This window comes from Myxocyprinus asiaticus, chromosome 3, assembly GCF_019703515.2.
Source record: "Myxocyprinus asiaticus isolate MX2 ecotype Aquarium Trade chromosome 3, UBuf_Myxa_2, whole genome shotgun sequence".
Taxonomy (NCBI): Eukaryota; Metazoa; Chordata; class Actinopteri; order Cypriniformes; family Catostomidae; genus Myxocyprinus; species Myxocyprinus asiaticus.
In genome coordinates, this window is record NC_059346.1 from 3282358 (window position 1) to 3297234 (window position 14877).

Genomic DNA, 14877 nt, shown 5'->3' on the forward strand with positions numbered 1-14877 from the left:
GCCTCTTGTTCAATTCACTATAATGTGCACTTGTGCAGCATTAGTCAAGTCAGTTTTAGTCTGAAATACTGTATGTACTGAACAAGAACAAATAGGCCTGTATAATGTCATTCCAATAACAAACAGGTTCATTGCTCAAACCTGACGTTTACAAAGTTCTTTTAATCTTTATGCTGTGTTCCTCATTGGCTAAAACTCATTTAAATGGTTTATGAATCACACATAATCTATATTATCACAAAATATTGCATTATGTATTTTTTTCAATTTGAGTTTTGATATTTAAAACAAATGTTGTACCTATTTTTTGGAATTTACTGACAATAGGCCTAAATTACCTGAGCTAATGAAACTCAATTTGTGTGTTAAAAAAAGCATTTTTTATGGATATTTTTACTAAATTAAATATCATACATACAATTTTCTGTCCTGTTTATCACACTTTGTGTTAATGTTTAACCAGAAATTCTCTTTTATTTTGTAAAAACAAAAATGGCAGAAAGTCACACTAGTGGTGTTCTCGGTCAAAAATGACCGGCCCATTAAAATGTATATAAATCTGTCATTATGAATATATTTTCACTAGATATTGCATTAGATATTTTTTTTTACTTGATTTCTAGTATTTAGAACAGGTTTTGTAATTCTTTGTGGAACTTATTGATATTAGGCTTTATTGACCTGACCATATACAACTTTTTTCAGAGTTTAAATATCATTACTTATAAACTTTTTTTGTCTATATATATATATATATATATATATATATATATATATATATATATATATATAAAATATTCACAAAATTATCTGTGCTATCAAAAGGTGTGTGTGTGTGTGTGTGTGAATGAGTGAAAGTTCCCAAAACACATTATCATAACATTTTTTCCAATATTCTTTTGTTCATATGGACTCAAGAAAGGTTCATATGTTGCCTGGGATATTAATGAATCACAGGATCACAGGGTGTACGTGTTTGTGTGAGTGTATGGGTGTGTGTATGATAGACTTGCCACGATATCATAATTTTCACACCAGTGCGGTGTTCACGTTCAAACCGACTAAAACAGGTATTACCGCTGGTTAGACGCTAAGTGGTACTATGGGGTAATTTTCGTTAAGCAGAAGCCTACACAATAACGCAAGGCAGCTTGATTTCAAACTTTACACTTTATTTTTTTATTTATTTTAACTAAAAATTCAAATGAAACTGAAAATAATAGTGCAATGAAAATGTGTGTTGTTCAACTTTTTGAAAGATGGCTTTTCAACAGTTGTGAAGGGCAACATCTCTTTGGCAACGAACCTACTTTATCCATGCATTCTTTCCATCATAGGCTATCAGTCGGATATTTCGTTGTCGGGGCAAATACATCACTTAATGTGAGTTGTTGTGGGTTTAATGTTGGTGTTTTATTACCTTTCATCCCAGGACCCCGTTTAGCTGCTTCGGAAGGGTAATGACTTTAAATGTGTGTGAATACATTTGTTTTGTTCCCTCCTAGGGCTGGACAATATGCAAGAAATATATACAGGTGCATCTCAATAAATTAGAATGTCGTGGAAAAGTTCATTTATTTCAGTAATTCAACTCAAATTGTGAAACTCGTGTATTAAATAAATTCAATGCACACAGACTGAAGTAGTTTAAGTCTTTGGTTCTTTTAATTGTGATGATTTTGGCTCACATTTAACAAAAACCCACCAATTCACTATCTCAAAAAATTAGAATATGGTGACATGCCAATCAGCTAATCAACTCAAAACACCTGCAAAGGTTTCCTGAGCCTTCAAAATGGTCTCTCAGTTTGGTTCACTAGGGTACACAATCATGGGGAAGACTGCTGATCTGACAGTTGTCCAGAAGACAATCATTGACACCCTTCACAAGGAGGGTAAGCCACAAACATTCATTGCCAAAGAAGCTGGCTGTTCACAGAGTGCTGTATCCAAGCATGTAAACAGAAAGTTGAGTGGAAGGAAAAAGTGTGGAAGAAAAAGATGCACAACCAACCGAGAGAACCGCAGCCGTATGAGGATTGTCAAGCAAAATCGATTCAAGAATTTGGGTGAACTTCACAAGGAATGGACTGAGGCTGGGGTCAAGGCATCAACCACACACAGACATGTCAAGAAATTTGGCTACAGTTGTCGTATTCCTCTTGTTAAGCCACTCCTGAACCACAGACAACATCAAGAGGCGTCTTACCTGGGCTAAGGAGAAGAAGAACTGGACTGTTGCCCAGTAGTCCAAAGTCCTCTTTTCAGATGAGAGCAAGTTTTGGATTTCATTTGGAAACCAAGGTCCTAGAGTCTGGAGGAAGGGTGGAGAAGCTCATAGCCCAAGTTGCTTGAAGTCCAGTGTTAAATTACCACAGTCTGTGATGATTTGGGGTGCAATGTCATCTGCTGGTGTTGGTCCATTGTGTTTTTTGAAAACCAAAGTCACTGCAACCGTTTACCAAGAAATTTTGGAGCACTTCATGCTTCCTTCTGCTGACCAGCTTTTTAAAGATGCTGATTTCATTTTCCAGCAGGATTTGGCACCTGCCCACACTGCCAAAAGCACCAAAAGTTGGTTAAATGACCATGGTGTTGGTGTGCTTGACTGGCCAGCAAACTCACCAGACCTGAACCCCATAGAGAATCTATGGGATATTGTCAAGAGGAAAATGAGAAACAAGAGACCAAAAAATGCAGATGAGCTGAAGGCCACTGTCAAAGAAACCTGGGCTTCCATACCACCTCAGCAGTGCCACAAACTGATCACCTCCATGCCACGCCGAATTGAGGCAGTAATTAAAGCAAAAGGAGCCCCTACCAAGTATTGAGTACATATACAGTAAATGAACATACTTTCCAGAAGGCCAACAATTCATTAAAAATGTTTTTTTTATTGGTCTTATGATGTATTCTTATTTTTTGAGATAGTGAATTGGTGGGTTTTTGTTAAATGTGAGCCAAAATCATCACAATTAAAAGAACCAAAGACTTAAACTACTTCAGTCTGTGTGCACTGAATTTATTTAATACACGAGTTTCACAATTTGAGTTGAATTACTGAAATAAATGAACTTTTCCATGACATTCTAATTTATTGAGATGCACCTGTATATCACAGTATCCAATTACATCGTCAACCCCCGGCTGAGGGATCGGTGAATTTTCTTGCTTTAGTGATTTTGCATTGAAAATTAAATGTATTTATTTAAAAACGAAAAACTTAAACCAAACTCTGCTGGAAAATCCAGATTAAGCTGGTAGATGTGTTTTGGAACATGGTAGTTGGTCCAAGCTGGTTATGAGCTGGTCCAAGCTAGTCTTAAGCTGGGAGACCAATTTAGACCAGCCACCAGCTTGTCATACAAGCTCAAGGATTTCAAGATGGTTTTTGGAATATGGTAGCTGGTCAACCAGCTAAGGACCAGCTTGGACCAGCTCTTGACCCGCAACCATGTTTTAAAACACAGCTACCACCTTAAACTGGATTTTCCAGCAGGGAAGACATTTCTAAATTCAAATTGCACTTCAAATGAAATGAAAAAGCGATTAAAATAACAAAGTGGTCAAAAAAACCCAAAAATATATATAACCACCTTTCCATTTACCGTCATGCAAGTATCCGTCTATGACAACAGGCGGAAAATGACTAATACAAATTAAGATATATAAACAATTATAAATGTAAACATACTAATTATAATGATGATAATAATCACTGAAATATAAATCATGGTTCGAGGTGAACGTGTTTTTGTATTATTTTATGATTTAATCACAGATGTATAGTCTATACATAAAGTGACCCTGCAGAGTTGCGTTCACAATGAACTGCTCTGTGGAAATAAAGCGAACTGAACTCAAAGCACCTCCTGAGCTGAGATGTCTGAGGTCATTTACAGCATTCACATAGACGATACTGTTCTTGCAAAACATTTTCAGAAGACTGAAACAATAAAGAGTGAGAACCCTTTACATACGTGTGTTCCACGAGACTACACGCCTCCGAACAAACGGCACATCAGACATATGCATAGACAGCTTTTCTGTCATCTGTTCTTAATATAATGAGGTGTTTCTTCAAGCGCATGTCTGTGTGTCTAACAACATTTCTTGCATCATTCTGAATCCGAGATGTCTTACAGTTACCCACCATGCACATTATATTCGCTACCTGCAATTAAACGTCTTCTGTCAGCGCGCGTACTTTGCTGCCTGTGTAATTTGATACGTTGGTAAAGAACATCTGGCTTTAATTGCATTATTTAGGTTCATTTATCATGGGTCACAAACTCTTCATTAGGCAACTATTCTTTATTTAAGGCTATTCTATTCGTTAGGCTATTGTATTGATATTGGAAGTTCCATTCATAATGTTTCCCCCTTTTACCCCGTATAAAGTTTCACACCAGTGTTGTCTCTTGTACCAAGTAAAACTGGTAACACCGTACACCGTGGCAACCCTAGTGTATGAGTGTGTACACATGTCTGAGGACTTGATGTATGCAAGTACACATTCACATATGTGCGCATCAGATGGTTGGACAGGCTCCTGAACATTAATTTCCAATAGCCGGTCATTTTTGACCGAGAACACAACAGGTGTAACAATAAAATGGTCCATTTTTTTTTTTTTTTTTTTTTCAGATACCGTATGTTAACAAAGTCAAGAAATTTTATTCCAATTGGATTAAGGAAACAAATCCGGGACAAAATGACTGTAGCACAAAAAGTTTAAGAGGATTAAAATCCAAATCTCTAAAACAGTGTCATTTAAATACAATTAAACCTTAAATAAATTAATGCAAAGGGCTGTTTCAGAGCCCATATAGCACAAAATCATTATGTAGTCCGCTTTATGTGTCCTTTGTTTATGCGTGTTGTGCAGGCAGTCAGGCATCGCCATTATATCAGTGGAAAAAGTAATATCACTGGTACATCCATTTGTCAATTTCCAACACCAGATGACACTTTTAATTATGACTAATTACTTATTTTGTATTACTTATAACGTAGGTACTATTCCCCATTTTAAGTTGCTTTAGGCCAAGCGTACACTACACTACTTGCAGTCGGCCCCCTGCGACTCAGTCTTGTTTTTCGCCGAGTTGTTGCGAACACTTCAGGACTGTAGTGTATCAACTACACAACCATTTATCCCTGACTGAGACCATGTGAACACCTGGTATTAAGATGCATTTTGGGTGATCCGATTACAAATGTACACGTGACACATCACCGTTACACCTGGTCATCTCTTTTGACCACTTGTGTTCGGATTTCGAGGGGAGAGTCTCTGATTTCATGAGGACATATAATCAATCATTATGTCTGTGTTTTACTAAATGACAATAAAGCGCAAAAAAGTAAAAGACGAGAAAAGTGCTAAAAACTGGTGCACAGGTTCTCTTAATATTCCCAAACATGACATTTAGAGCAGAATTCTGGGTTATTTTAGTGCAGTACCTGTAATTGAGCTTCAAATGTGCGTGCTGCTTATTTCTGTGTCCGTATTGTACATGTTCATGCATTCGCTTTTTTTTAATTGTCTGGTCGTATGCATACTTCCCTTTAAATCTGCACGTAACCGGCAAAATATCGTCTGTTACAGCTGCCTTTAACGTCGTCCCGATTCAGACGGATCGCCCAAAATGCATCTTAAAATTAAGATAACAGAATTAATTCACAACCTCGCACAGTTTATTCATGATAACATGTCAACAAACATGAAAGAACGGCTCTCGCCATTTTTGCATTCTCTCTATTTCATTGGTTGTGGGTCATTATCGGTCGGGACAATGCGCACACCTGACGACAAGACGTATAGATATCAAGCAGGTTTGAAAACTGTCGTAGCGTCTGGGACTAGTCTCAGCAGGAGTGAGCACACAACAAGACCGTTCGTAGTGAGATCTGAGAGTTCTCGTCGCAGACCAGTCACCAACTCAAAGATCAAAGGGATCGAGCTTGAGTTGTGTAGAGTACACTAGGATTTAGTGTACCTAGCCTTAATACCAGACCAAGAAATTAGGTCCATCCAGAGAGCCCAGGCTGTAAATCCACATCCTCTTATGACAGTATAATTCAAACATGTGTTGAGAACATGACAGGGCAAGCTAAAGACAAGCTAATAATAAACACTGTCTGCTCAACAGACCTGTGCCTAATCCAATAAATACAGGTAAACTACAAGACTATCAGTTTGAGGAGTCTGAACGAACCGGTGAACATCTCAAAAACATATAATGGTTAGTTAGACTTTGTTTAGAGTACAGGGATCAATAGTTAGAACGTCTCAATGACAGACTAAACCAGAACACATCTTTAATATGACTACTAAAACCACAGTTTTTAACGTGATCTCCTGGACTAACTATTTTAACCGCCAGCAAACTCCCAGTCTGGCATCAATACAGCAGTCAATGCATGAATCATAACGGCTAAGGAAAAAAATGAGAAGATGACTGTATCTGTGGCAAGGGCTGGGCCCAGACGTTGTGGGCACAATAGACTGCATAGCATGGCAAATTAACTGTACTATCCACATTTAACAACAAACAACATTCATATCTGAGGGTGAGCTTGAATGTCTGCTCTAGGCAACTTTTTTGGGATACAACCAAAAATGACAAATTTTTGACACATTTTATTGTGGTCTCTGTACATATAACTGGTTCTCTTTTATTTCAGTGCAGGACCAGTTGCAGGGTTTCCTTTGGAATGGGAGTGACGTCACTCAACATTGTTTTCCCATAATCAAGTGCCTGACAGAAATGTGTTTAGGTGGGCATGTGCAGTGTTGATGTCCCTGTGGAGTAATCTGCGTGTGAATTACAGGCCATCCTCAGATTAACTGCACCACTGCTTAATCCAGGACAATGACAATACAAGGCACGTCAATGGACATGCAAATCAGGTATTAGTGGAAAAGCATGCCAGTTCACAGTAATAAAATATATAAACACAAAGTAACCCACTTTATTAAGGGAATATTCCGGGTTCAATACAAGTTAAGATCAATCGACAGCATTTATGGCATAATATTGATTACCACAAAAAGTAGTTTTGACTCGTCCCTTCTTTTCTTTAAAAAAAGCACAAATCTGGGTTACAATGGAAGTCAACGGGGCCAATCCATAAACGTTAAAATACTCACTGTTTCAAAAGTATAGCTACAAGACGTAAACAATATGCGTGTTGATTTTAGTGTGATAAAACCAGTTTCTGTGTAAAGTTATAGCCAATTTTACAACGTTGTTGCCAGACGAGGTAATGTCAACAACCCTAAAATGACTAAAAAGGATGATTTAAAAACTTTACAGCACAAATAAGACACTAGTTATAACATCAGAATGAATGTAAATGCTTTTATAAAATTATACGCATCACATTTCTGTCTTTAAACCCCTTCAAAAATTGGCCCCATTCACTTCCATTGTAAGTGCCCCAAGGTAACCTCGATTTTCGCTTGTTTTAAAGAAAAGGAGGGACGAGTCGAAATTATTTTTTTGTGGTAAGCAACATTATGCCACTAATGCTGTCGATTGAGCTTCACTTGTATTGAACCCAGAATATTCTTTTAACAGTTATTGTTCGATAAAATATCAAAGTAGTCCCTGGTCACCTATTATTGCTAATGTAAAAAAACATTACGCATTTTACCCATAAAATAATTGTTAAGTCGTTTTAGAAGAGGAAAACATGTATGAGATTATGAGCCTAAATTTTCTGTATTTCTGCTTTTGTCACGAAACAAAAATTAACGTGATAAAAAAAGAGAAAACACTAAAAATAGTTCAACTAAAAAGTGCAATGTACCATTGCAGCAGTGTTGGGTGTAATGCATTACTAAGTAATTAAGTACTGTAATTAAATTACTTTTTCATTGAAAAAAGTAAGGGATTACTCTTAATTTTTCAGTAATTTACTTCTAATGTAACTGCGTTAAATACTGTATAGACTCTAGAACAACTCTGTATAAAACAATAGTGAATTTAAAATCGAAATTTAACGTCTAATGTTAAAATATAAGTTTTCTAATTGAATGCCGCCCCCTTAAATTCTTTGGCCAGTTCATGAATAATTTATTTGATTTTATATGATTTATCTGGAAAAATTAAAAGAACAGTTTAATGTTGATCCTTGTATTTTTCATCTGGTCGAGGTTGATCAGGGTTTTAGAAAGTAATTAGTAATAAGTAATGCAATTACTTTTCAGACAGAGTAATTAGTACAGTAATCTAATTACATTGTAGATGTAATTAGTAGTTAGTAATTAATTACTTTTTTTTATTTATTTATTTTTTTTAGAGTAACTTACCCAACACTGCATTGCAGTACCATGTTTTTTGGACCTGATACCATGGTAACACCATGTTTTTGCACATTTTAAGTACTTTAGAGTACCATGTTAATACCATGGGACAAGACTATGGTATTACCATTTAACTCTACTTTTTGTTCGGGTTTTCCTTTAGATGTAGTCTATTTTATTATCACGTTCAGTTTGTCGGTTTAACTTGAACTATTCTTCACTAGTTTCACATTAGAAAATAATAATTCAATAGTCTACCACTCTGAAAAACACATAAAAATGTCACTTCTGTTGGACTGTTAGAAAGATGAAATATTGGTGTGAAAAGGAAGGTATAAACTCTGAAAATGAGAGGTAAATAATGCATTTAACTAACCTTCCCGTTGTGTTGGCTCGGTCTTCCAGCCTTTTCCAAACTCCTGAACGTCACATCTGAACTATTAACGCTCGAAACGTCTTTATTTCTAAATAAAAGCTTCTGTTTGACATTCGCCATGACTGTAGACGTTATGAAGACAATTTTTCCAGTATTTATTATGTTATTTCTGCCATTAGGGTGACATTTTATGAGATATCTTTTGTTTTTCAGCCATGAAAATTCCTGAGTGAAGGACAAAACTCCCACCGCGCCGCTACTACTGGTTCTGACACGCGTAGTGACGTCACACTATTTAAAGGAGATATGCCGCAAAAGCCCCGCCCTTGTGATGACGTGTACATGGAGGTCACGCCCAATACGGAAGAGCAAACATTTCAAACCTCATTGTAGAAGTGAGAATTGCAAATTAATAACGAAAGATCCGTAAGAGGAATGTATATTTCTGCTCTAATGAACAAATGCAAGTTTAGTAGTCATATATAGGAGTCCCAGTTTAGTGTGCTAAACCGGTTTAGTTTGTTCAGTCCACTGCTGTGATGCGGGTCTCTCTAGCTATCCTGATTTACCGAGCGTAACAGGGAAAAGCCAGTTACAACTGTTCGCCACGCATAACACGGGACGAGGTAGGTCAGACATCTCAAAATAGTAAGTCGGTTTAACCTTTATTACCTAGATGGTTTTTGGAATGTTTGTTTATAATTCACATAAACAATTCAGCTCAAAACTACCATAACAGCCTAATATGGTAAGTGCTTAAAGGGATAGTTCACCCCAAAATGAAAATTATCTCATCATTTACTCACCCTCCTTCCATCCCAGATGTGTATTACTTTTTTTCTTCTGCTGAACACAAACGAAGATTTTTAGACAAATATTTCAGCTCTGTACGTCCATACAATGCAAGTGAATGGTGACCAGACCTTTCAAGCTCCAGAAATCACATAAAGACAGCATAAAAATAATCCATACGACTACAGTGGTATAATAAATGTCTTCTAAAGTGATGCAGTCACTTTGGGTGAGAAGCAGATCAATATTTCAATCCTTTTTTACTATAAATCTCCACTTTCACTTTCAGAATGTGAAAGTGGAGTTTTATAGTAAAAAAGGACTTAAATCCTGATCTGTTTCTCACCCACACCTATTGTATCGCTTATGAAGTCATGGATTTAACCACTGGAGTTGTATGGATTACGTTTATGCTGCCTTTATGTGATATTTTGAGCTTGAAAGTTCTGGTCACCATTCACTTGCATTGTATGGACCTACAGAGCTGAAATATTCTTCTAAAAAAGAAAAGTCATACACATCTGGGATGGCATGAGGGTGAGTAAATGGTGAGAGGATTTTCATTTATGGGTGAACTATCCCTTTGATATAGTACAGTAGCATATGCTACATACATTTAAAATGACCAGATATCAGCAGATATACCGGCTAGCCAGATTAATTGGCCAATATTTAGTAATTTTGAGATTACTGACATCGGTGCTTTTTTATATATTTTTATTTTTTATTTTTATTGAATAATGTGTATCTATATAGTGCGTATAAAAGGTATACTGTACGGTGTATATTGTTATTTGTATATTGTTGAGTGTAATTATGTGTATATCAGATGTCTAAATTGTGCTGTGTTAATTTGATGTTTATTGTAAATTGGTATATGTCTCATCACTGTCACGACTGCTATGTTGATCGGAACTGCACCCAAGAATTTCACACACCATTGCACTTGTGTATATGGCTGTGTGACAATAAAGTGATTTGATTTGATTGGCTTATTAACAGACCTTTGAGTTGCAGAGTATAAATTTAATCAATTTGAGCATATATTGTGTAAAATGATTGTTAATTTCATCAGTCTTATATACACACACACACACACAGTTCATAAAAAATAAATTGTATACAATGCATATTTTTATATGATGTTTACTTGTTTTATGATATATAGATACGAATGGCCATTATATCAGCCATCGGCTACTGCAAAACCCATATCAATCCACCACTAACCAACTATGATCATAATTTATTCATTTTAGGCTTATCTCTTGTTATAGGCAATGGCATCACCAGAAGGGAAGATTGAATTTGTCAGCAACCTCAATGGGACAACTCTGACGGAGGTATCGCTGGGATCCCTCTTAGCCCCACTGTGTTTTCTTAGCCGCGGACTCTTTCTGATAGTTTTCAACATGCGAAAAGGGGTCCTTCCACTATCCAAGGGAGCCAATCTCCTGTTGGACTTCACGACATTGATAATGCCTTTGGTCCTGTCATGCACCGTACTTAGCGACATTCTACACTTTGTCATCATGGGCCTAGCTGTTGTTGACTTTGCTGTCATATACCATGTGTATAAGAACAGAAAGCATCCTTTTCAAGGTTCCTTCAACGGTGTGATTGACAGATTTGCCCAAAGCAGTGTAGAATCAAACCTGGTCCCATTCGTAACTGTATTCCGAGTTTTAGTCAATGTGAAGACGGCCATAAGCATTTTAGCTGTCGATTTCAGCGTGTACCCTAGACGTTATGCCAAAGCTGAGACGTATGGAACAGGCGTAATGGATTTTGGTGTTGGAGCGTATGTAATGGCCAATGCACTGGTGTGTCCTGAGGCAAGAGGAAAGGACATTCGAGGGTCAAAGATCAGTCACGTGTTAAAGCAGTTTCTGTCCGTCTGGCCCTTGGTTCTGTTGGGGTTGGTGAGGCTTGCAAGCGTCAAGTCAACCGGCTACCATGAGCATGTGTCGGAGTATGGAGTTCACTGGAACTTCTTCTTCACGTTAGCCATTGTCAGAGTGGTGGCGTCTGCACTGTTAGTCATGTTTCCTGTGAATGCCTCTTGGCTTCTTGCTCTGCTCATTGGTGGAACTTACCAGCTGGTCTTGGAGACAACCGGTCTCAAATCCTTTCTCATCCACAATGATGAGCGCACAGGCTTTCTGCAGGCCAACAGAGAGGGTATCTTCTCGGTGGTGGGTTACGTAGCCATCTATATGGCTGGAGTTCAGGTTGGTCTCTACCTGATGCAGAGAAGAACTTCAGTTAAAGCCTGGTTCAGAGTGATCCGTAACCTTCTGTTAACCAGCTTTTGGTTATTCGTCACCCTGTACATATGCCAGACGTACACAGAGCCAGTGTCACGTAGAATGGCAAACTTTTCTTTCTGTATTTGGACTGTAGCCCAGTCCATGTTCTTTCTCTCTTGCATTAGCTTTGCTGATTTAGTGTTGCTTTTCTCGAAAGCAATCTCAAATGTTTCTCTTGTGTCTTCATCGTGGAGTCCATGTCCACATAAGTCGGTAAATTCATCAAGAGATGAGAAAATTAGAACAAATATGGATGCTTTATGCCTCGTACAGTCTGTTAATCGGAATCAGTTGTTATATTTCTTACTAGCAAATATCATGACAGGTTTAACCAATGTGTTAGTAGACACTCTGAACTGCAGTGATGTTTTGGCTGTAAGTGTTTTGCTGTCGTATATGTTCATGAACAGTTTAGTTATATTCATTCTGCATATCAATAAAATAACTATCAAGTTCTGGTAATACTTCATTTTTGTAGTTTTGTACTTTAACTTCTGAGATGTTAGTTCTAAACGAATGCCTTTTTATTTTTTGTTTCAAACTCTGCTGTGAAAGTGAATTGCTTGCAAAATGCAAACAAAATTGTGTATTGTGAAATTGTGTGTAATTTGTACATGCAGTATATTGTTTTTGTATATCCAGGGTTGGGGAGTAATGAAATATATGTAACGGGATTATGTATTTAAAATACAAAATATTAATAAAGGTAGTCCATTACTGTTACAATTTAAATCGTTGGTAATAACGATTTAAATTGTAAATCTAACAGTAACATAGTAACATATACCGTAACATATAAAAAGTATTTTGATTACTGAAGAGATTACTTTGCATTTTATTGTCATTTGTTTCATTTAATATTTGGACTATTCAGATGGAAAACATTTATACATATAAATGATGCAATCCAAAGTGCATTTGAACAGCGGTGGAACATTTTCTTATGATGTGTTACATTCATACAGTTGTGAGAGAAAAAAAGAGGATATGACATCATTGAGGAACTTTCCCTCTTTTTGGAAATGAGAGAAAATGGGTTTGATTTTTAACACTTTACATTTATGAATGAAGGACATGGCAAGTTTTACAATTAAAGGAATATTCGGGGTCCCTCCTTTTCTTTAAAAAAGAAAAAATCTGTGTTACAGTGAGACACTTACAATGGAAGTCAATGGGGTCAATCCGTAAACATTAAAATACTCCGTTTCAAAAGCATAGCCACAAGATGTAAACTATATGTGTGTTAACATGATTTTAGTGTGATAAAATCACAAACTTTTTTTTTCTGTGTAAAATTATATCTAATTTTACAACTTTGTTGCCATAACGATGTAATAACAACAAACCCTAAAGGCGGTCGCACACCAGATGAGAAGCGCCACGTCGCATCTAGGACACGGCACAGGTATCAAACACGGGGCACATCGATGAGGATCACGTGGCAGACAGTACACACAAAAGTCAGACGCATCCAGTGTGCGACCCCTTAATAGCCTAAAATGACTGTAAAAATTATAATTTAAACAACTTTACAGCTCAAATAATACACAAGTTCTGACAGAAAAATTAATGTTAGTGCTTTTATAAAATCATAAGCTTCATATTTCTGCCTTTTAAATCCTCCAAAAATTGGCCCATAAGATTTCATACAAAGATGTACACTACAGTCTTCAAAGACAAAGGACAACTGGCTCTAACAAGGACAGAAAGAGATGTGGAAGACCAGATGTACAACTAATCAAGAGGATAAGTACATCAGAGTCTCTAGTTTGAGAAATAGACGCCTCACATGTCCTCAGCTGACAGCTTCATTGAATTCTACCCGCTCAACACCAGTTTCATGTACAACAGTAAAGAGAAGACTCAGGGGTGCAGGCCTTATGGGAAGAATTGCAAAGAAAAAGCCACTTTTGAAACAGAAAAACAAAAAGAAAAGGTTAGAGTGGGCAAAGAAACACAGACATTGGACAACAGATAATTGGAAAAGAGTGTTATGGATCTTAACCCCATTGAGCTTTTGTGGGATCAGTTAGACTGTAAGGTGCGTGAGAAGTGCCCAACAAGACAGTCACATCTATGGCAAGTGCTACAGGAAGTGTGGGGTGAAATGTCACCTGAGTATCTGGACAAACTGACAGCTAGAATGTCAAGGATCTGCAAAGCTGTCATTGCTGCACGTGGAGGATTTTTTGATGAGAACTCTTTGAAGTAGTTTAAGAAGTTCTGAACATTTCTTTTTAAATTGTAATAGTAATTTTTCATGTTATTAATGTCCTGACTATACATCAGTTGTGATCAGTTGAATAAAAGTACCAATATCTTTCCATAAGAGCAAAATCTGTAAATTATTCTAAACTTTTGGTCACCAGTGTACATTCTTAAAATCTTTGTGGATAAAATCTAAAATGAATTGGGAAATGCCCAGCAAAGTTTCTTTGCGTCATCACAGTACCAAAAACAGATGGAAGAGAGCCTCAGGCTGTGAATCACAAAAAGTACAGTTCACATCAATATTCATTTCAAACCTTGATATTATAAAAGTTTTAATTGGATAGTATCGATGAATAAGTTTAACCCTTGTGCATCAATTTAAAAAAAGTTACTCAGAGGTCCTTAAGAGGACAAAAATGCCAGCGTCAAAAACTGCCATAATAATATAATATTATTAATTTCTTTAACCAACATCAGTCCTGATCATAACTACCAAATATTCATTCATTTTCAGGATTTTAACCCTTTAAATGCTAATTTGTTTATATAATGCCACTGTTGTTTTTACACACACACACACACACACACATTTCTCAATACACACATACAAAACACACTCTGACATCCATACCAACACACACACACACAATTTTAGCTGTATCATTTATTCAATTGGCCTGCAGTGCTCTATAATACAGCAAACAGAAAATAGGAAAAAAGCATGTATTTGCTCCATAGGCTAAACATGAGAAAAATGGTGCCATCTGGTTGAAAATATTAAACATTTAAATATTGAAGCCAGGGCTCCATAATGAAAGCATAATATCATATAATTCATGATTTTATGCTTTAATGACACTGGGATCAAATATGGC

At 36.7% G+C, this 14877-nt stretch overlaps 2 protein-coding genes across 4 annotated transcripts in view; one reads left to right on the forward strand and one right to left on the reverse strand.

Annotated features, from left to right (window-relative positions):
• LOC127423274 (unconventional myosin-XIX) overlaps positions 1-8942 on the reverse strand; it is a 28584-nt gene extending 19642 nt beyond the window's left edge. Inside the window, exon 1 of the mRNA XM_051667434.1 lies at positions 8691-8942. Within this exon, the coding sequence (XP_051523394.1) occupies positions 8691-8810 (120 nt within the window). The 5' untranslated portion in view covers positions 8811-8942. The remainder of the gene's footprint in view (positions 1-8690) is intronic.
• Positions 8943-9043: 101 nt separating this feature from the next.
• pigw (phosphatidylinositol glycan anchor biosynthesis, class W) lies at positions 9044-12612 on the forward strand. Of its 3 annotated transcripts, none has more exons than XM_051667760.1 (2): positions 9044-9338; positions 10742-12612. In XM_051667760.1, the coding sequence occupies exon 2, from the start codon at positions 10763-10765 to the stop codon at positions 12251-12253; it is 1491 nt and encodes a 496-aa protein (XP_051523720.1). In that variant the 5' UTR covers positions 9044-9338; positions 10742-10762; the 3' UTR covers positions 12254-12612. The 3 variants fall into 3 exon arrangements, with proteins under 3 accessions (XP_051523720.1, XP_051523712.1, XP_051523704.1); XM_051667752.1 differs by having other exon boundaries at positions 10760-12612; XM_051667744.1 differs by having other exon boundaries at positions 9044-9316; positions 10760-12612.
• The last annotated feature ends 2265 nt before the right edge of the window (positions 12613-14877 follow it).